This window comes from Cheilinus undulatus, linkage group 10, assembly GCF_018320785.1.
Source record: "Cheilinus undulatus linkage group 10, ASM1832078v1, whole genome shotgun sequence".
Taxonomy (NCBI): Eukaryota; Metazoa; Chordata; class Actinopteri; order Labriformes; family Labridae; genus Cheilinus; species Cheilinus undulatus.
In genome coordinates this window covers 40407261-40431292 of record NC_054874.1, presented here as the reverse complement: position 1 = coordinate 40431292, position 24032 = coordinate 40407261, and the positions used below count along the sequence as shown (strand labels likewise).

At 37.2% G+C, this 24032-nt stretch overlaps 1 protein-coding gene across 5 annotated transcripts in view; it reads right to left on the bottom strand.

Annotated features, from left to right (window-relative positions):
- ldb2a (LIM domain binding 2a) overlaps positions 1–24032 on the bottom strand; it is a 161232-nt gene that overhangs the window by 104932 nt on the left and 32268 nt on the right. For all 5 annotated transcript variants that reach the window (XM_041797585.1, XM_041797587.1, XM_041797586.1 and 2 more), the window contains exon 2: positions 12613–12715. In XM_041797585.1, the coding sequence (XP_041653519.1) occupies positions 12613–12715 (103 nt within the window). The remainder of the gene's footprint in view (positions 1–12612; positions 12716–24032) is intronic.

Genomic DNA, 24032 nt, shown 5'->3' with positions numbered 1-24032 from the left:
TTAAACCACTTGAATAGAAATGATCTGACACTAGAGTATTTTGCCTTTCAGAAAAAGGACACTGTAGAGGGCACTGCTAAATAGACTATGTTTTACTTAATAAGACAAATATCTTCAATACAATGTAATGTAATTGGTATTTTCTATAAATTGGCTAGCTTAAAATGCTGAAATTCACAAGGTTTGCCAAAACTGACAAGAATCATCACATTCCCAGCTGGATATAATGTGTTTACTGATTTAAACTTTGCAGACTGAGATCATGGCAGAGGTAGTGTGGTATATGCCTTCACTCATATTAAAGCTGTTTCTCTGTGTTTTCATCCTCATTAGGTCCTCATGCTTGCTTAAAGATTATTAGCTGCGGTCATTTTATTGCTGCAATTATTGCGTGCTGCAATGCAAGAATAACTAGATGAATTGTAAATGTGTTGTGAATCACTTTCACAGTTTGCCCTGAATCAGCCCACTAAACATGCAGAGTTTTCCCTCTCTTGTTTGAACTACTTCTAAAACGAGCCTTGCTCTTTGATTGCATCATGGAGAGCAGCTTTCATCAGATGCCTCAAAGATTGCAGAGCCAGACAAGGTACTGGGGCGAATGTTAAGGCCACGGCAATTGGGGGTATAATTAGACAGAGTTCCTGAATATTCGGTACAGAAAACAATAATTGGCCTGCAATGATGAAGAATTCTTTTTACATCTTTACAGGGGAACACAAACAGGCAACAAAACTCTCACTCTCCAAAGACGAAGTACACATAAAAAATATAAACTCTTATCAAAGCAACAGGGCCATAGTAATACCAAGCTTTAATAAGTTTTATTTCCAAAGACGCTATTAAATATTATGACATATTGGAGACTTCAAATTCTCACTGCTCATATTTAGTGCTCCTCAGATCTTTGCAAGAACAAGGCGAGGCAAGAAATAATGCAATCTGTCTGGATAAGCAGCTTATGTTGTCTTCTGATACTCTGGTTATTGTTAGCGATACATGTAGATTACAATTAGACACAAAAGACGATCTGGTGAAGTTTGCTTTTCATTAATGACACAGGGATTTTAACTGCAACATCACACTCTAGCTCTTAAGACTGTCAAATCTCAGCACGGTCATTTCAAGGTGTCTATCTCAGTCTGTAGTCAGCTCGAACAAAATATACTTGCTACTGCTGCAAATAAAAAGCCTTGTACCTGGAAAAAAGGTGGGGACTAATAATCTTTTACCTTTGGATTATATTTTGTTGATCAATTTCAATTTACTGGATGTTTTTGGTAAATAGTGTAATTCAAAGAAACACACACAAAAATTTCAGAAAATCAGAAAAATGGGACGCTGACCCTTCGAAAAGACTTGCAATGAGAGGGCAAGTAAAACACTACCATTATTTAGAAACTATCTTATGTATGGGAGCAAGAAAAAATAGCTTAACCCTCAGGTATCACTTTAATTTGCTACCCTTTAAAGCCATTAAGGACCAAAATGTCCACTTCCAAAAAACTGCCATAAAAACTGAACAGATTAATTTTTTTTTCTGCTTTTTTTGCATAAATCTCTTAAAAACTTCAGCTGTGCTCAAAAACTACCAAACATTCAATCATTTTGAGGATTTTAACCATTTAAATGCCAGTTTGATTACTTAAAGTCAATGGTTTTTTTTGTTTTGTTTTGTTTTTTTTAATGAAAAAAGTGAAAAAATGTGGTATCTTCCTTAAACTAAATGTTCTATGGCTGGGTCATTCTTTTTAAATCCAGTTTGGATATGTCCATGATTTGCCAAAATATTGACTTTGATGTATTTTTAGTTTTTGTTTAGTTTCCAATTTAAAATTTACTACCCTTTCGAGTCATTAAGGACAATAACATCCATTTTCAAAAAAAGGCCATAAAAATAGTATACATTAACAAATTTTTCAGCTTTTTTTTTTTTTTTGGTCAGATCTTTTGACCAACTTCAGTTCTAATCAAAACAAAGTAGAAAAAAATATTAATGTATAAAAAGGGTTTTTTTTGCCATTTTTTGAATGGACATTTTTGTCCTTAATGACTCGAAAGGGTAGTAAATTTTAAATTGGACGCTACACAAAAACTAATAATGCTTAGTCAATATTTTGGCAAATCATGGACATATTCACGCTGGATTTAGAAAGAATGACCCAGCTATCCAACATTTGGTTTGAGGAAGATATCACTTTTTTTTTTTTTTTTTTGCTTTTTTTGCTTTTTTTCATGAAAAACAACATTGACTTTAAGTAATCAAACTGGCATTTAAATGCTTAAAATCCTAAAAATGATTGAATGTTTGGTAGTTTTGAGCACAACAGAAGTTGTTTAAGAAATTTATGCAAAAAAATAAATATTAATCTGGTAAGATTTTATGGCAGTTTTTGGGAAGTGGACATTTTGGTCCTTAATGGCTTTAAAGGGTAGCAAATTTGTATCACAGTGTTCCCCAGACCTATTAGAGCAAATGAAATTTGAATTCAATAATTTGCCTAAAAAGAAAATTTGTTGCACAAAATGAGACCAAATGCACTGACATAGCCAAAATGGTGAGCAGAGAAAGAGGAAAAATTTGCCCAAATGGACAAAAATTTCCCTATTGATGCCTGAGGGTTAAATGAGCTGGAGCATCCAGATACCAAACACGGTAGCTTAAAAAAATGCCCAGCATGAGCTGTGAAGTTGTGTTTTCTCCCAACCAACTGTGCAAAACCCTTAAAAAACATTCAGGTTTTATGATTGTAAATATAAACTACCAAAAAATACTGTTTTGTTTTTTAAAGGCAGGTAATCCCGGTATTCTAAATGATTGATTAAATACATTCTTGATGCACTGAAACATTTTTTACTGGTGACTAATAACTTAATCTACTAACTGTTTCTGTATTACATGATACGCAATCAGCAGGCTCCTTTAGAAGGATTTATCAATGTTCAAAACAAGAGTAATTTCTTTCTTCAACTAACCATTACTGCAGAAAAATACACTGTAAGAAAAACAGTCAATCAGTCTGAAGTCTCAGTGCAGTGACAGATTCAATACATGTTCAGCCAAGTCTACATCCTAATTAGTGGCTGTTATTCTAAAATGTAACTTGCATTCTTTATGCTTAAAGTCTATACTTCTGCAATAATCATAAACTTATAAAATGAGACTTTTAAAAATGCTGCTTTCCTTTTATCAAAAATTACTGCTGGGATACTTGTGCAAACCTTTTTTAAAATAGTTCTAATTCTTCAAACTTGAAGTGAGTTATTGTCACTGGCCCAAAAGAAAATTTACAGCCATGAGCACCACATCCTCAAATCATAAGAAGCAGCAAATGTCATACAGTTTCTTGATAAGTGACTACATTGACCATTCCATCATAATAATCGACAAATTGTTCCCCATGCTGACAAATCATTTTTTTATCACTTAATTAATCAGGCCTTGGTAATAGCAAGAGCTGTTTTAAAAATATTAAATTGGAGGAAAGAAAACCCAGCGTCGAAGGATGAGAGAGCTTACTGAGGGCATGAATGCATTAGCGTTAGTCCTCCAACAATTAACACAGAGGCATTTCCAATATGATCTATTTCCTCTGAGAAGCCATAATAAACACCAGCTGGAGACAAGTTACAAAACACCTAAACACAGGTCCATGCAATGAGAAAAACAGATTAGGTAAATTGGCTTTTCTAATTTTTCCTCCGCTGAACATTATGAAATTAGAGCACGTCGGACTGGAGTGAAGTGATTTGTTTCCTTGTAATTATGGCATAAACAGCTGTATGGCTCAAAAACATATAACTCAAAAAGGATTGGAATTCTTATACCTACACCTCCATACACTACACAGCATCTTAGTAAAATGATGCATTCTTAAGTGTTGTTTGAAGAAGAATAAGTTACACCCCCCCCCCCCCCCCGAATAGCTATAAATATTACTACTAGCAAATGCTTTTTAATACAATTGCAGTGTTCTAATGAACAACCACAACTTTCTATTTGCTTAGTATATTCAATCATTAAGACACACAATGAAAACTCAGTTTTTGGGATTCAAATACAGAACTCGAGCCTTTGATTTAAACATTTCATCCTACTGAATATAACTCTGAAAAAGCTTGTCTTACTGAAAGCGACCTTTTGTATTGCTGTGCCTCATCTACAATGTATGGACTCCCCTTTTTACCACTAGTAACCACTCTCCACCTACTCCCTAACATCAGATCTGCAGGACAATAACAATGTACATCTTTGCTATTTGCACAGCTGCAAACAAAGGTTATTGTAGAGTAAGGCCACTGATTGGCAAATTTACATTTTGTATGTACAGCAGATAGCTGGGGGTCTTGTACAAAATGACTTACAATGAGTGAAGCAGCAGAGTGGACTCAAAGTCTTGGACTGTAAACAGTAAAATCAAAAACAAAGAAAGCAGGAGTCCAAAGCCCCCTGATAACAAACTGACAGATATTCCTGTGCCACAAGAATGATTCTGTTTGATAGAAAAGATGGTTTAAGGCTTCAGACCAAAGTGGATGAAACAGCTATGTTTTTTGAAAACAAAAAAATACAATATTGAAATACAGTTCTGCAGCTGTCTAACACTCTTAGCATGCTGAGCAACGTGTTAGTATATACAGTATGTATGCATTCTTCCTTTACATGCCTCTTATTTTGCATTCACATAGTCAAAGAATTATAAACCAGTCATTGCAACTTACATGTAAGATCAGACTTAGTGGCTGGTATCTTAGATTATCAGATTTTACTGCACAGAAATAAAAAAGTGCTAACAAAACTAACAAGACCTCTTTATTTAAAGACCACAAATGATGTACTCATTGAGGCATAAATGGCAGTGTAATAAGCACTTTGAACTTTCACATTAGGGATGCACGAAATTGGATTTTTTGGCGATATCCGATATGCCGATATTTACAGATTCATTTTAGCCATTATAGATATTTAAATATGTTTTACATAACTAAAACTTCAGTCCTTTGAATACAATTTTAGGCTTATGGATGAAAAAAGAAGCGAACTTTTTTTTTTCTTAAAACACACTTTAAAGTTTAAATAATGAAAATGAATAAAGAAAAAGATCTCAACTTACATAGGTCTGTTGGCCCAGCCTAAAACTCCACTATTTATTAGTATATATGGCCAAATTTGACATTTGATATATGCTAATATGCAAAGCCAAAATATCAGATGTAACCAGAAAAGCACTCAGAGAGCGCATACCTCCACCATTAGCCCTATCTCCCAAAATACAGAATCCTTTATAAAACTCCTGGATCCAGACAGGGATCCGGATCACTCCCAAAATCTAATCAGTTCTTCCTTATGCCATTTCTAACATTTCTTGAAAATTTCATCAAAATTGTCCATAACTTCTTGAGTTATGCTGCTAACGACAAACTGACAAACTAACAAACCCTGCTGATCACATAACCTTCTTGGTGGAGGTAAATATCGGCAAAAATTTTGATATCTACCGATACCAATATTTTGCTTTTTTTTTTTTTTTTTTTTTTGCTAATATCTGTTAATATCAATCTCTGGCCGATAATATTAAGCATTTGTTTGTATGGACCCTGAGTCTAAAATAAAATCTATCTATCGATCTATCTATCTATCTATCTATCTATCTATCTATCTATCTATCTATCTATCTATCTATCTATCTATCTATCGATCTATCAATCTATTGATCGATCTATCTATCTATCTATCTATCTATCTATCTATCTATCTATCTATCTAATATCGTGCATCCCTATATCACGTGCAATAAGATTGCATGCAACAGCTCTAAAGAAACAACTATCTTTAAGAGTATTAGCTGGTTATCTTAGTTATCTACAAGGTTATAATAACACAAACAACAAAAAACATTCTGGTTTAAAAAGCTCTGTTTTTGCACTTGTATTTATTTCTGGACTAATTACTCAAAAATCCAGTGTATGTAACACATTTTATTTCTTTTTCATCTAAAAAGTTACTGGGATTCTGAATGCAGTTACAACCAATATACTTGAACGTAATGCTTAGACATGGACATTATGACCACAAGTGCAGCTGCCCCCATTACCCACAGTGAAAGGGACCTCACTCAACTGAAAATTCAGCCTCATTAATTGTGTATTGCAAGCAACCTCACTGCCTAAAAGAGTGCTGAATAACATTAAGACATAGACCAGGACCGTGGTCAGCATGTTTCTCTCAATAGGTCATAATGCTGCATTTAAAGAAAACAGGAGTATAACCTGGTAAGTAAATAAACTTCGTGGAGTGCTGATTTGGTTGTTTTAACTCCTCACTGAAAGAAAACAAGTGACCAGTAGAGGTGGAAAGCAAGAATCATGAACAGTAAGTCTGTACTTCACAGCTATCACTGCAGGCTAGGAGCTCAGCTACTGCACAGTAAAAGGGAATGCAAACTCAGCACGGTAACAGATGTTACTAAAGCAGCTACACAGCTGAACAATAACAGCAGTCTGTTTTGGGGTGTCTTCCAACTATATCATATATACTGGTGTGACCAACCATCTCAACTTTAAGATATATCATTAATTTGATCAGCCAAATAATCAAAAACAAAACACCCTCCATTTTTTCAAAACTCTCCACTTTTTTGTAAACTCTTTTGAGGGCTGTTGTGCTCGTGTTGACATAATTCAGGTAGGGATGGGTATCTTTCACATTTGAATCGGTACAGTACCAATGCCTGGTACCAGAAAAACTGTACCGGTGCAACAGTATTTTTGTGTGTGTGTATATGCCATAATAAATGTTAATTAGATTATTTAAAAAAATCAGTGTTTGAGCTTAATTCATTCTCTGTTAGGTGGCTGAGAGAGCAAACGTATGCCTTTATCTGGTATATTTTCATCATCAATATCTACGTGATAAACGGGCAAATCAAAGCCTGTTTGAAGTGAGGTTTCGATGCAAGAGAAGGGGAAAGAGAGGAAGGGGGCGAGCGAGCAAGAGAGAAACAAGCAACGGGCAGAAGCAGCAAGCGCAGTTCTGAATCATCATCAGACTGCTTCCTTAGATTAGAAGTATTGCCATGGCAAGCCTTGCACTTTGCGTCACAAATACTGCAGCATCATCTGCATTTTGAAAAGTGGAGCCATACCTTCAGCATCTTTCTATCAGTTGTGCTTGCTTTGTCATTATGCTCTTGTGCATGCAATGCTTCTTTCACATCCAGCATGGAAAATTGCCTTGTCTTCCACTCACTCACAGTTGTGAGGATGCATTTAGGTAACAAAATATGGTACTGTTTGACTTTATGTGAATCAATACCCAGTAGTACAGGCAGAATTCAGTCAGTACCAATAAAAGTACAGAATTTGGTACCCATGCCTAATTCAACAGAAAATATTTATTTAAACCAACTATTACTTAAATTTTTTGCTATTCATACTTTTGAAATGGGGCCAGCTGGTCTTTTGAAGAAAACCAAACAGCAAAAACATGTTAACATGGAAAACTAGAGCCAGACATCTGCAGTGGACTCTTTGTGACTCAGTGTCATCACCATTTGTGAAAAGTTCACTAACTCATTTTACCCTCAAACTTTTAAGTAACCTTGAGGAGGACACTGAAGCCCTCCTACCTGCAGAATTATTGTGAGTTGTTCGGCAGCTAAAATTAATGACATTACTGAGCACTGAGCTGAGAGGGAAACAGCTCAATGACAATCACTTACCGAATGCTTTGTACTGTTGTTTTCTATATTTAATGCTGCAAATACAAAGCACCGACAGACCACACCAACACTTTCAGACAGTGTCCTCAGTTTTTCTTCTCAGGACAGTCCTTAGGTGCAGGTACAAGAGTAAGATGTTTTGGGTTTTTTTCTGGATAATGTCTGTGTGTGCATGTGTGTCGGTGCATGTGTGTAACTTAGTGCACCTGAATGTGAATTGAGGAAGGCTTGCGACTGACGGTGAGTCATCATTGCCATGGTGTTAAGCCGCCCGTTCCCGAGGGAACAGGGTTACCGTCTCTACACCACTGGGGATTTTTATTTTTACATTTGAAAAGCAAACCAGGGCCCGGCTCACAACAATCCTCCACTCCCTCTCTCTCTCCTCTCTCTCTATTCCTCCTCCATGACTGAGCTGAATCGCGCGCGCACACACACGTACTCACAAACACAGCCGACTCTACTCTACATCTGCTCATTTCAGAGCACCATGTCCTTATCTATGTCTTTGTGATATTCAATATGTTTCAGATATCAAAACATGAACCTATGCAGATGAGATGAAAGGAACAATACCTCAAACTCAATAACAGCCTCTGCTGTCATTTTCTGCTGAAGACCACATACTGTGGCTGATTGACTGATTGATAAGATACTGTACCTACAGTCCAGGTGTTTCTAACTATAGATCAGTAAACTGACTTAAGTTTTGGAATCATTTCTTAAAACCCAGAAACCTGCTGCATTTAAAACAACACTGACAACAAACTGTAACTATAGTAAGGATGGGCAATTACTCAAAATTCAGATTAAACCGAAATATGGCCCAAGGCAGTTTTCAAATCACAGAAGGTGCAATATTTCTTTGACCTTCAATGCGTACCAAAATGCCAATTTAATACCTTTTCAAAGCAGATATATTATGCCTTACCATACGAACATTAAAGGGTCCATTTTTTTCAAATAGTTTGCAAAAATCCTACTTTTCTTTTTTGTGTGTATGCTTTTCTTTCTTAAAATGAGAACAACATAAAAATGATTGATCCCTTAAATGCAAAAATCCATATCAAATTTAAGTTATTTTTCAAAATCACTGTCTTTCATTATATTGACTTGTGTGAGTGTGACAAGACCTCATGCCACTGCTTAATACCTGTACGGAGTCACAGTGAGAAGAATACAGTATTCAATTAGTGCATAATGCAGATTGACACACAGAGACGGCTTGTAAAGTGATGCTTCTTACTTTTTTCCTCAACTTTGCTCCTCTCCTTCCCTCCCTGCCTCAACTTTCCTTCTTCAACTCACTGCATCTGTCACACATCTATTAGCTGTTGGCTGCATGTCAATATCAGTCAGAAACTTAACATGAGTAACATAGAAACCCTGTTGTATTACTAGGGTAAACTTCACACTCTGCCATCAAGCGCTTTGTACTAAGAATGGAATAATACAGTAATACCTTATCCTGGGTTATCAAAAAACACAGTATTGCTTTAATTACCGTCATGAAGACAGCGCTGCATAATGAGCACACTTTTATAATAAATGCCTAGAGAGTGCGTTTCCATTTGCACCCACAGCACCACTGCCTGTGTGTGAAGATGTTTTAAAAGTGATGACAGAACTCATGTTAATGATGTTGGGCAAATTTGGCAAAAGTGTGCTTACAGCTGTATATATCCTCGTGCACCCTGGCATGGCTGGCGCCATGGTATGGTCTTCTTGAGTCAAACTGTTAAATGTGCACCAGTGGCTGCAATGTCAGTTCAAGACAAAGTAAGTTTAAAAGCACTTTAAATTTTCTGAGTGTAGATCAGTGATGAGAAAATATAAAATTGATCGAATAATCCTTTGTGCTGCATCCTGCAGCAGCAACGCCAGACACAGTTAACTGTCAAAGGTTTTTAAAACATGTAAACTTATCTTTATCCCTTTTATGTAAAATATAGATAAAGTTTATCTCTGCTCTGAGGTTACGACATAAACACTTGCACCACCATGAAGCCCAACTTGAAATCAGTTTAGATGAAATTACTGATACTGTGGTTTAAGCATGTAGGATGAGCCAAGAAGTAGATCACATGATGTAAAAGCAGGAAACCACTAGCCTGGCCCTGGGTGAAAAATAAGCTTCCAATGCATGCAAACCTTTTTAACTTCAACATTTTGTCTAGTGTTTGTTGGAATGGTTTAGATTTAATCTGCTGGATGCTAACTTCAAATAACACCACATTTGAAACCAAACAGTTGTAAACTTTGGTGCACTGTAATGAGAAGTTTCTTTAATAGAGCTTTACTGTTTGTTTTATGCTGTCTCTATCTATGGATTTACCGATTCATGACCTCTATGTCAACATACATGCATTCATTTGGGGAAATCATAAAGAGCGAGAGAATGGGGGTGACATGCACCAAACACAGTCAGGATCAGGAAACATGCAATGAGTGCAACAAGTACCACAGCCTCTATACATGGGGCGCCTGCTCCACCAAATGAGCTAAACAAGCATCCCAAGGGAGCTAAATATTAAAACACATTCACTCTCCCCTTTCTGACAAATCAATTAAAGGAATTTTGTGTCCATTCCAGCCTCAAAGCACTCAAACTTGCCTCATCATGGTCTGAGAGAACAATAAGCACACAACTGTCACATCTAGAAACCCAGGATGCTCTGACGTCTCATCTTTATTAAAAGTAAGGCCCTACAGCACAAATCTGGTGTCAGGTTCCTCACACTTTTCTTTGAAAGACGTGCCAAGATAGAAACACACATAAAGCACCACCAGTATGACTTTTACAAAAGCAGATGTTTTGTTAAGTGTCTCAGCGCAGATATACACAATACTTTGCCCATTTCCCAGACTGTGGTTTACTTTCCCTTCTTTATTTGAAAAGCTCTGCCCACAACAGAGGTCTGTGATGGAATTTTCAAAAAGACCTTAACCATAGTAATGTGTGCTGTTTCACTATTGTTGTAATCTTGCATAGAGAGAAAATCTATTGTTGGAAGATACCCATTTTCTCTCTGAGAAGCACTAGAATGAAATGTAGTAATGTTTGACTCATGGATTCAGATTTATTTTTTTCTTTCAGGTTAACATATCTATCCTTAGAGGTGTTGAGAGGTATTTTTGGGAATACAGGGATCAATAATTTAAGTGAAACTTAGACAATGCTGGTTGAAGAAAAGGGAAAATGCCCCCAAAAATATTTTTCCTAAAAAAAATCATAAAGTCTATCCAGTGGATTGAATAAACAGATAGATGTGTTTTAAATCAAGGCTCTTTGTTCCCTAAAGTCTCTTAGTGTTGCTGCAGACACTGATCTCACTTAACACCATCAACATAACACTAACAGACTTGGTAACAGGTAACAGGTTATCAGACTTAAAAACCTTTCAAAACAAAGAAAATGCAGGAAATAGGGTTGGAGGATATTGGGGGAAAAAAGGGCAGTATGATATGTTTTCTTTCTAAAAAAGAAATAAAAAGGAGCTTTTTCCAAGTAAATGTTGTGCGTTTCTATAGGCTTCGATACAGGCAATAAGCATTTGAAATTTAAATAGTAATGCATGCTTTGGATGTTCTTCTGTCTGCATGATGAGGAGATCTGTACTGTCATAAAGATATGAAGTGTGATGACTAATACTACAGAATCAAAATAAATTTATATATCACAAAATATTTATTGTGAATTTAGATTTAGAGTTTTTACACTAAAGTTTCTCTGAAGATCTCTAAAGGTAATTTGACTGGCATAAAAATAGAGGGCATGTACACATGCTGACTGACAAAGCATTGCTTGTTTGCATGAAATAATTTTTCTTATTTACTTCGATAAATTTAGACCATTGTGATGTGTTTACAGCAAATCCCCATATTATAACAACAATAGAATTCTGATTCATTGTGCAGCTCTAGCAGAAATTCATTAACATTAAATTATAATACAGAAAATAACTAAAAATTGCACATCAGAACACATGATGTGTTTTGGAGGGTAGCACAATATGAATAGAGTGAAAGAAAAGAAAGGGCGATGGCTATGCTGATAGTAATCCTCTGAATACAAAACCACGAGTGTGGGGTTTTTCTTTTCTTTTCATTTTAAACAAAACATGAGCAACATCAAAACAGAAAAGACAGTTTCTTTCATGTATAAGACTGACCGCTTCCAAAAAAAAAAAAAAATTCACAGATTCAAATTTGTTTACGGATTTATCCCAAAAGTAACAACAATAGGGCTGGGCAATTAATCGCAAATTAGTTTAAATCTCAACATGACCTGCTGCAATTTATAAATTGCAGAAGTTGCAATATTTCTTTAACTTGAAACGTGTCAAAATACCAGTTTAAAAAATCATTTTGCAGCAGCAGCAGCAGAGATTTTATGCACATTATGCAATCATTCAAGTGCCATTTTTTGTGTTTACAAAAATCCTCCTTTCCGTATTTTATGTATGTTTTTCTTAATCAAAATGAGTGACATAAAATTCTAATGTCCTTAAACAAAGCAAATGACATCACATTTGCAATATGAGCAAAAATAGTAAGCTCATTCTAAATATAACTGATGAAGCCTAGAGTTACTTCACTAAGGTCATACCCCAGCTGAGATCAGCTGGTAGTTAGCTTCACCTCCTCCACCCCAGCTGCCTCCTTTATAGCTTAAAGCTTGTTGCACCCCTATATTCAGATTTATGCTTCTGTGGATTAATTGCTTCTGAAATAATTTCATTGATTTCAATGCACATGGTTTTATTCATGGAATTATTTATTGCTTGAATTTGTCGAAAAAAACTTAAGATTAGATTATTTTCGCAAATCGTTCAGCCCTAAACAACATGACAGGTGTAGACAATGTAAAAACTTCTTGATTGGTGCTTACTGTATCTCTTTGGTCCATCTTCCAGGCAGAAGGAGAGTGTGAGAGTGGCATCCTCCTCAAAAAACTCTGTAGCAAAAGCATCCCACCACAAACTGTCGCTTTCCTGTTGAAGAACAAAACAATGAGACAAAATTAATCATTTGTAGACAATTTCCAAAGAATAATTAGCTCTAGTTCTTTTAAATCTTAAGCACAAAATAGCATACGATATGTAAAAACAGGTATCTCTTTGTCCTTGAAAAGCACCATGGGTTATTTCAGTTTGGAATGAAACTTTCAATTTTCTTCTATTATTTAATAACCCAGTGAATTTCCTTCACCCAGGTTTGTACTCCTGTGCCGTTGCATTTGTTTACATAAATTCAATATTGATTCATTCTGATAAGACAAAGATATTGTGACCATGCAGGCTTCTCCATGAGACAAGATAAAAAAGAACATTGTTTTTTTGATATATGAAGTCAGCAGTGCAGGGCAAGTATTCCCTTTATTGTAGATTGGTTTGTTGTTGCCCTTTCATTAAAATGAATTTTATGAGCTTTATTCAAATGGCTGCTATCAAACTCTGTTCAGAAAGGGCTTCAACAATGAAGTACAAACCATGAAACAGTCAAATACATGAGAGTTGTAAAAGTTATGACAGGGCCCTAAAAAAGACATCACAATAAGAACGGGGGGATAAGAACAAAAGGCTAACGGCTACAGAAGGAAATAAAAAAAGCATATAAACATGAGTCCATAAATCAGGTTTCAAACAGTGATCTCAATCCTCTAGCTGCAGGTCTAAGCCTCCAATACAGGTGGATGTAAAGCCGGAGCCTGGTAACAGCCTTTACTTTTCCTAAGCCTGGACTTCAGGAGAGCCCTGCCTGAGGCTCCAACAAGAGGGAATTACAAGCTGAGGTCCGACACCTTTATAATTCACTGCTGCTTTGACTACACAGCAGGTAGATGCACCTTTACCTTTTTAATTTAAAACGTATCCATCACCATAACCATAGCAATTATTACTAGTGTCATTTTCTCTTTTAGTGTGGTAGGAATGCTGGTGAAGTTACATAATTTTGTAACAATATTAACTCTTTTTTTATTATTAAATGCAAATTTGCCTACCAAAAAAGACAAATGTGCAACATTTATACATATGACTGCTCTGTAGAGAAGATGCAATAGTATTGTCAGTAGAAATAAAGTGTGACAATAATTTTCATAGCATTATTAGTAGAGCAGTTGCAGCAGTTATGGGAGTGTAACCATAATAAGAACAGCAAAGACGAATAGCGTGAGCACTAAAGCTGATTAAAGTGACAGTTATGCAACTGTTGTGGTATTTGTTGGGTAATTTAATACAAAAAGGATAGCATCATTCCAAGGAGATGTAAAATAGTTGAGCAAGTACCCATGGTTGTAGTAAATTTTAAGTTAAAGGTAAGTATTAATATTGACTGTCGCTATACCTACATTACTAAAGTTTTGTGGTAGTGATTGTTTTAACAGTGTAATAGATAGGGGTTATAATAAAAATAGTATCAGTAGTTGTAGAAGAAGTGATACATGTTTAGAAAAGCAAAAGCAGAATAAGACATCCTCTAACAGCAAGGAGAATTCTCCAGCGAGGGATCATACATGTAACTTTTTCTGCCCTCAAATGACTCCTCTACAAGCCCCTCGCTCCACCCCCTCCTTCCAAAATCCCAGGATAATGTTCGCGGGATAGCCCTCACTCCCCCCTGCCCTCATCCCTCCACCCACTGACGTCTGACTGATGCTAATTTCCCATGACATGCTATGACAGATTGCTACATTTCATTCAGAGCAGGGCTGAGGGATGGAAAGCACTTTGCAGATGTTGACAATTAGCGTTGTCACCATCGAGTAGTGTCAAGACCAATAAGCACCGACCGGAGTGCCCCACAGGTCAACGTGTCTCAAACACAGTGAGTCTGATACAAAGCGGAAAAGATGGGAGCCAAGAGGACTTAAAGCTAGACCTTCATTCAGCTGGTCAATCAATAGGTGATCATGAGTTAGTGGGGAGGTATGTCAGGTGGCAAAATATGCACCTGAGCTGAGGGGAAAAGAGTAAACAGTGTAGACTTAGCTTTTATGATGTGTTTCTAAACATTACATTTTTTTTCCACATAGAAAGATAAAGATTGATTGTTTAAAGATATTTGTGCACTAAATTACCTGAAAGAGCAAAGCTTTTTGTTCTTGGTGCTAGGGCTGGGCGTTTATGGTAAAAATCAAAATCACGATTAATTGAACTTTTTACCTCGATTATGATTCATTAAGGATTATACCACCCCCAACCTCCGACTCAGTTTCTTCTGTAAATATCTGTAAAATTTTAAAACAAACAACTGAAAGGAACAGGCACAGATTAACAATTTATGGTTATTTATTAAAACATTTGAAATCAAAACACATCAGCTGAAATGAAAATGTTTTTCGTAAAAAGTCAAATTTTTCCAAGAAAAGGGGAAAAATTTTGAAATAATTGACAGGGCAGGATCACGTCAGTTGGAGGCTCTAAATGTTGATTTCGATTATTTTTCAATTAATTGCCCAGCTCTATTTGGTGCAATATATCCCAAATAGCAATTTCCACAAGGTCCTTGTGAAAACCAAGTGCAGCACAGCCAAGAACAGCTAGACCATAAGATCACAAGTTCACATGAAAATATAGAGAAGATACAAACAGCATGTTACTTTGCCTGTCTGAGGTTAATCTGCTATTCATTTGCATTGTGCTTTGACGTAATGCTCATAAAGCGATGGGACAAACACATATGGGTGTGTTATTTTCAAACTGACCAGATGCTCTGTACATTCTCCCATCTAACTTCCTGTTTATGTCAACCTACCCTCTTTATATTGATGTGTGGTGCCAGCTGCTTTGTGTAAAAAGACTTGGTTTGTCTCAGAGCGGAGTGGCGCTTCTACAACATGTTGGAGACAGAACGCAGTGCATAGTGTTTAAAGTCATAGACTGAAAAGGAATGTTTACCTCCCAGCATGTGGTGGAGACAGTGTATTACAGACCGACTATGTGGAAAGTATGCACAAATGTCACTACATACACTCAGCAACCCAATTAAGCATTGAATACTGGCTGGCAATTTTCAATAAAGTGTGCTGAATTGTGAAAGTGTTCTAAAATGTGTTTTCATACATTCAAAATGACTTGGAAATCTAAATTAAAATTTCGGTTTAACTGACAAAAAAAATATTTAGATGAGAGAATCCCCCAAACCAACAAACCCCACAGGGATGGACCATTTAAGTAAAGACGGGATCCTTTTGTTTAAAAGTCAAACAGAACGTCTTAATCTTACAAGAAGTAAATTGTTGGACAATAACATAAATATGAATCAGCATTGAAGTGAAGGTTTGTTGTTGGTTTGTATTAAGTACATCTTTGCTTATATGACACATAGAAAAACAATCTTAGCATGAACTTTTCAATACCTTCCTCTAGCCTGGGTGTTTCTGTTCTGTCATAGGAAAATGATCGGTAGGAGCAGCATGTCATCAGTATTAGTTATTTAGTCATAAACATGTCCAAAGTACTTTAAATCTGAATAATACTGAAAAGGGTTTGGTTTTCAGACAAGTCTTTCCATTTATGTTAATATTAATACTAGAAACCACTTCGCAAACAGGCAAAGCAATGATTATTTACACTATAGAATAACATTTTTGATAAACGGTGGGGAAATTTAGCTTTGTGTCAACAGGAGTGATAACAAAGAAATTCTAAAAAATCCTTAAATCTGAGAAGCTTTGGTGTTTTCTTTACAACAACAGCAGCTATGATACAGTTATAGCCTTTTAATATAAAAAATATTTGCTCATCATTTCCCCTTCGTAAAAACTGCTTCAAAAAATACAGCACCATTACACTAAGCCAACTGTGTCAAAGTCACAAGTTTTTACCAAAAACAGATGGGTCAAAAAATTGTATGCTGCATGAAAACATTGACCAGTAATCATAGTGCTCCCATTAGCTCAATCAGTGTAATTGTTTAAGTGACAGAACAATTCTAAAATACATCACCCAGCCTCACAGTACTACAAATGGATTCATGAATGCATGCCAGGGTGTTCTCTGTGCATGTGGCACTGACCAGATGTCCACTGGGAATAAAGTCCATGAGCTGTCATGTGCGTGTGTCTATCTGTCTGTATGTGTGTTGACTGGCTGTCACATTGTGAAAATCAGCAGGTGTGAAAAGCCAGCATGTGTGTGGGATCTGTTTGATATGAATACATCTATTTCAGAGAGACAGGCAGAGAAGAGTGACACACCAGGACTAAACAGACAGAAACACACTGACTGTGCTGCCACTCTGTGTGCAGATTGAGTTCAAATTATAATCCAGGGCCATTAGAGGGCAAGAACTCATGGCTTGGTGATCAAATAAGAACATCAATCTTTCTACAAACACATAAACACAACCGCTTACAGGCATCACACTGTGCAACTTCCAGTGGAGTCTTTTTAAAACACAAAATAAAAGTAACAAGCGCGGATATCAAAATAACTCTTGTGACGAATAGCATCTGTATTCAGCATTAAAGGATAAGGCTGGCATTGTCCTATTTTTTTCAGACTATCAACAAATCCCCTCAAGAGACCAACCAAACACAGCTTTAGTCCATCTCTCAATCAACTCGAGTCATTTTTATTTATATAGACCTATAAAACAGCTCAAAATTTTCCTCAAGGGGCTTAACAATCAGCACAGCATACACCCTCTATCTTTAGACCTTCAATTCAGATAAAAACACCTTCAAACAACCTGTGGAGGAAGAAATTAAAAACACCTAAGAATCAGCAGAGGAGGAAAGTGAGAAAAAAAAATCTGATTTGGGTCACTGCAATGTGGATGAGCTGATGTAGGCTAGTTGTGTTAACTTTTTCTCTCATGTATGGCAGTTTTACTAATGGTTTTGCATGATCTGCTGCTTCCTGTATCAAAGTATTTTAATGTTCAATTCTGAATCTATGCCTGTTTTGTCTGTACAATTTGTGATTTTATTATACTGAAATAATTCCCCTTGGGGAAAATAAAGCTAAGTTGTAAGTGATTGAGTGTAATATATTTGACAAATAATTATTAACCCTCAACCTGTTGTGACGTAGAATTATAAGAAGCAGGTGTAAAACTTCAACTATAAACACTAAACACCAGAAACCGACCATATCAATTACTTTGATTTTTTCTAGCATACTAAATCGAATACGAATTTTAAAATGCTTTTTAAATGTTATATTAAACTGTCGCCTTTTGGTCCATGGCAGCTTATGATGACGGGGGCTTTTATTTTGAAGGGGTGACGTTGGTTGGAAATGAAATGGTATAGATTGAACAAACTCGTCTTTTATGTTATATATTTTAGTGTTCAGAGCTTGAAAATTACCTGGTAAGGGAGCAGATTTTCTACATGCTGTATCTCAAACCATATCTGATATTGGGTTATTTTTAAAAGTTTGTGAAGTAAGAGACGTTTACAGGTAAACGCATAAAAGCTAGAAGGAATGCTACATTAATAAAGCACAGCGCTCAACAGTTTCTTGCTAGCAAGCGATTAACGGTCAGTTTTGCTGGTAATTAACCAGGTAAGCTTTGTTAGCAGCCGATGGTTAGGGCATGTTTAGTGTGCATTTTCCCTCATAATATGCCTAGTTCAAACATCAAGGATTATCAGAGATGAAAATGAAAATGCCAAGGCTAAATTACTCATGGGCTATCATGATTTCACAAAGCCTATGTGATTAAAATAAATAAATAAATAAATCAATCATCCTTTTTTGAATCCTGATTTTGCCTTCAGATTCAAACAAGTTATAACCTCCAAAGTGTTGGATCACATTGAACTGGTCCAACTACACGGTAGTTTTAATTAGCTTCCACTTAAATGTATCAAATTGCTGCTTAAACACAACTACATCAGCTCATCCACATTACAGTTGAGTGACCCAAATCAGATTTTTTTTTCTCAGAAGTGATTAATTTTTTTCTGAGAGTGCAAACAGCACAAGTTCAGGCCACTTTCATATTTGGTTCTAAATCAGATACATATCTGATCTTTTGATCCTATTCTTCAGATTTTTTTAAATCACTGAACAAAAAGCAGTGTAAACAGCCAAATGTGCGTACAGACAATACAGTGTGGATCTTCAAAATCGCCAAAAATAAAAGAAGTGCCAAAAATTAAGTTAAAGTGGCAAAAAATAACCAAAAAATGGGTAAAAGCAGCAAAAATGGGCATATCAAGTGGTTAAAGGGGATACAGTGTGCAGTGTGGAGGCAGCCGATGATGCAGTCTTACAATTGTACAGTCTTCCCAGTCACAACAAACCCCCTGAGTCCCCTTCCTTTTAGTTAATTTTTCTTTATATAGTCGACTTTATACTTAGGCATATACTCACCATGTAACTGTTGGGCATGTGCATGTGAAAAAGAATATTTTCAGTTCATTTTTCATATTTTTTTAGGTACAAGTATCATTTCAGGCCTTGATAAAATGACTATCAAAACCATTTGATTTGATACATTTATCTCTATTTTTAATGACTATAAAGAGTATGCAGTATCACTAGTTTTATCCTTTAGTTCACCAATGATCTCTCCGCTCTGTTTCCTGTTCCCCTGCACAAAACGATGTTTCACCTGACTGACTCTGCTGAACCTTCCCATCAGCTAAAACAGGTTAGAGGATTTCATGAAAAAAGTGTGATCCCCAATTTGACATGAACTGCCTGGATTTAGAGTTGGAGATGAATTTTTCAAGTGCTGTCATCCTGAGGGCTCCCATCTCTGTGTTTGATAGACTCTGGTATTCATTAAGCCTTCTCTTACTGTTTTAATGAAGAGTGTTTTAGTTCAGCCTCTACTTCACTGTTTTACAGAATACAATCTTCCTTAAAATCCTTTTATACAGTTTTTACAGAAGAGGAGGGATAGTTAACTTCCACCTCATTTTCAATTTATTCTGTGTATCAGTAAATTCACTGCTGGTTCTCAATATCTTTGTTTGACTATTATTTCCAAGTTTTCTCTGTGCCCTTCCAAAACAAGATTCTTCCCGGGACTGAACATGTTTTGTGGAATAATATGTTCTCCTAAAACTCACAAAGTTCATTTTGGCAGCCTACTGATATTTGGCTCGAGTCTACAAACACCACCCAAGAACGAGCATGTATTTTACAAAGAGCAGAGTTGACAGCAGTGTCAGCCGGCTCTAACCATTGTTGACACCGTTTAGTTTGTGTCTGTGTTGAAAAGCTCTCCACCCAGACAACAGAGAAATCTGAAATAACGAGGACATTTCATGCCACATGAACGTTTAGTTTCAACATTCTCCACAATAAAATAAGTGGCACTTGGCAGTATGTTGCTCTTCTCCAAATAATCTAGTTTCTAAATTAAATATGCATTAAATAGCAGCAGCTAATAAAGCTAAATATTGTTCAAAACCTTTCCATTACATGCAGGGAACAGTTTATTTAGAATCAGTAACCATTAATCCTTCGAAATGGAGCTTTTTGGGCAGCTTTTGGCCAGTGTCTCGCCAAGTTGTAAAACGTGGCTGGCTGAGCTGTGGACCGGCAAGTTTTGGCCCGGATCTAAAGACAGAGGAGAAGCTGGATGAGAGCCAGCCAGGCCGGAGAACAGCTAAAGCCTGGCCAGTGGACACAAGCCATATGAATCCTCTGGCTGGAGGCAAACAAGCCACACTTGAGGCTCCTGGGGCTGAGGATGTTTGAATTTTGACTTCTGCAGGAAACATTAGAGGCTTTGCCTTTACTCTATCTTTGGTAGCAGGTTATAAAATTTAAAATGATATATTTCTAATGAAAATATGACCCTGCATTTCTCTTGTTTTCAGTCAGCCTTTTCTTTTGTTTCTCTCCATCCCTCTTTATCTACCTCCCTCTCTCTGTCTGTCTCCCATCCTCTCTGCAGCTGCTCTTTGACAGACAACGTCCTGCCTTCATTTACGCCCGTGGACTCTCTGACGAACCACGTGGCGTGACGATGTTTGTTGTCAAATGCTACAAATCAGGCCGACTCTGAGGGACCCGAGGTGAACTGACATGGTCGCAGCCGTGACGGCCGTCAGCCGATAAGGCTCTATTGATTCAAACGGATCGCACTTCATCTGGAGGGGATTTATCAATGTGTCAATTGCCCACTAGCCAACCACAAATCACCAGCAATGGCCAGGCCCCGGGGATTTACAGGAAAGCCAGAGGATTGGAGGGACAGCGAAGGGAGGATCCTCAGTAAATAGCAACAGAGCTGAGGGTTAAGTCCACGCATATATAGAAATGTCCATACTGGAAAGGCAGATGGCACTATGTGGAAACAAACACAAAAGAAGCTTTGTCGTGTCTGTGAAAGTGTTGCCTCTCTTATATTTTCTATACACCTCTAAAACAACCTCATCCATACTGTAGACATAAAATACTAGGTCTCTACATATTGTCTGCATTCACAGAGCCACATGTATGAGAAGATGACAGTTTTCTCCCCTCTCTCTTTCAGTCTAACTGTATATAAACCACCAATATTTCTATGTTTAACATGAACCATTTTCCCTGCAAGCTTTTGTTAGTCCATATTTTTGCTTCCAGCCTCTTGTGGCAGAAAAGCCTCCAAGAGTGTAGGCGTGTCTGGGGCCCGACCTTGGAGAATTACCAATGTCTGAAACCCCATTCAGCTCCTGAATAGCACGGAGCCCAGCAGCCTGGTGGGCCAAGGAAGTTTTACTGTTGTGGAAGAATCAAACAGCCTCAGGTTATTGAGGAACATAACAACTAGACAGAAGCAGAGACTCTCTGGATGTTTCCTGAAGATCCTCAGCAGTGTAGCTTTTGTTTGATGAGGGCCACTGAATGATGAGATATTTCAATAAACGTCTGATAGAACTGAACTTTTTTACTCACAGAGTCCCACTTCAAATTCACATTTATATTATGCTTGATATGTAGTGGCTCCTTGACTAGAGGACAAATTTTAATACAGCAGTACATAAAGTAAATCTTAAAAGAATATTTAAGCTGTCTGATTTTTTTAATTCCACTGCTGTAACCCCAAGAGATGATTTAAACAACAACTTTGATAACTGACCAACGAGGTTATTGAACAAGAGTTAAAGCTTTGGCTGCATTTGCTCCTTTAGCTGCTTTTTCCTTCCCTGCAAATCAAATATCTTCAACCTTTTAAATTTGTATTTGATTAAAAATAGTACATTTTCTGATGCCAACTCTGCCTCCTGCTCTCCTTTTTTGACATTAGCTAATTAAAAGTACTCTGCAACTAAGGAAAAACTTGAAAAGAGGATAAATAAACATTGTTTCAACAGCTTTTCCTTGAACACAACCTGTCTTATCTGCCACCTAGGGTCTCTCATTGAAAACAGTGACAAAAGACGTATTGTAGATTAAAATTTCTTAAGGTAGCATGGGTTCATGGGAGTTGCTTTCTATAGTGGTAAACAAACACAAATCTGAAAATCTTCTCATGTGATTCAGGCAGGGTAAAGGTTTAAGGACAAAGAATTTAGCAAAATGGTGCTCAAGTTATGATATACAGTGATGTTCATAAGTTTTAGGCATGTAGGGCACCAAGGATTCATCACTAGGCCCAATGTGCCATGACCCAGGGTGTCCAGAATCAAGCTGAACACACGGTCAGGCTTGACGGCATCTCATTTGTCCAGGCTCTTGGCACACCCAAAGCAGGACCAGGGGCTCATAGCGACCCTACTACCCACATGGACAGCACCCTAGGCCATACTTACTCACCACATCCATGCCCTACTCTGCCGTAAAGGTGTGGATTTTGTTTGTTTTTTTCCAAGAGATTTTTTTTCTACGGACATCCAGAGCACGACTGAGTTGTGTCAATCCTCCTTCCCCCGATGGTGCCTCAGGCAGCTGACTCACCACACTCACCTTGCTACAGCCTTGTTTTTTTGGCCCAAACATGCCCAAAACTTATGTACAGTACTGTATAAAATTAATGTATAATTCTAATGAATAACCTGAAGTTACATTTATAAGCATAACCAGATAGTGTCCTTCTATTTCACAAGAAGAATGAAATGCCCCCCAGTACTTGAATTTAAAAAAGCTTAGCCCCCACGACCCAGTCAAAAAAGGCGAGCTGTCAAAAATAAATGTAAACTAATCTCATTATAGCCTGGATTTCATGTGGCTAAGTAGCCATAAAGTTTTGAGTGAGATTGCCTTGTTCCTCCCCAGAGGGTGCTCAGACACCAAGATGAGAGTCAATCCTTAGGCTGGCCACACACCGGACTATTTTCAAATCCAAACAAATTCTAAAACCTTGGAGACAAAAGCGCAATTTCAACATTTTTTTTCATCTTATAATCCTCTGAGTGCGCTCACTGGACGACTCACACCCCACACCTGCCACCCTGCCAACAACCTCACAGTGAGACTTCACAGAATCTCACGTGATCAAACGTGACTTTAGACCACAAATAAACATGGATGACTATCGATATCCTCGGCTTGCTGTCCCGTTGCCACAGGCTGTCCTGGCATGAGTTACAGTTGCAGCAAAAATCATGGAATAAGGAAAACAATCAGGATGAGATCTTGGCTAGAATGACGTTACAGTTCTGTTAATGTTTGTGAGTGGTTAACATCCAGCTGTTGACACCCAGTCTGCTCAATCTCATCGGTTGTTGTGGGTGTTCTGTTGGAGGCATTACGGTCTGGAAAGCTATGGTGCAGTTTGGAGCAGTAAAATAATTGGGTTGACAACACACACTTGGGGATTATTAAGACAAATAATCATTTGCAATGAGCCTCAACTCAGGAAAACAACCCTATGACCGTCAGGGGAGACGAATCTGAATGCAAATCTTAAAATCGTGTAGAGTGTGGCCGGCCTTAGACCAGTGATTCTCAATGGTAGGCCAGGACCCAAAAGTGGGTCACAGAGCTGTTTTCAGTGGGTTCTGACTGTGATGTACAGAGGCCCCAAGCAAACATGTATCAGCCTTTAAATTATCATATCCATGGATGCTTCTCTGTTTGTTTGTCTCAACTTTTTTCTCTCTCCATTCACTTAGACCAAACACAGTTTGGGCAGATGGCTGTTTAAAATGAGTTTGCTCTTGCTTAAGGTTTCTGCCTGATGAAAGGCATATTTCGCTAAATGTTGTTGAGAGCTGTGCTCAGTGCATTAATGCTGGGTCTCTGTAAAATTCTAACAAACAGTATGGTCCAGACCGGCCAGCTTAGAGGGTCTTGGGATAGCATTGGTTACTAATAAACAAATAAAGATTAACTGAAGTTTTGATTCACTGATTGATTTTAACTGGAATTTGTTACCTGTTACAGTAAGAATTTAAAGGTGCATCTAAAAAAATGA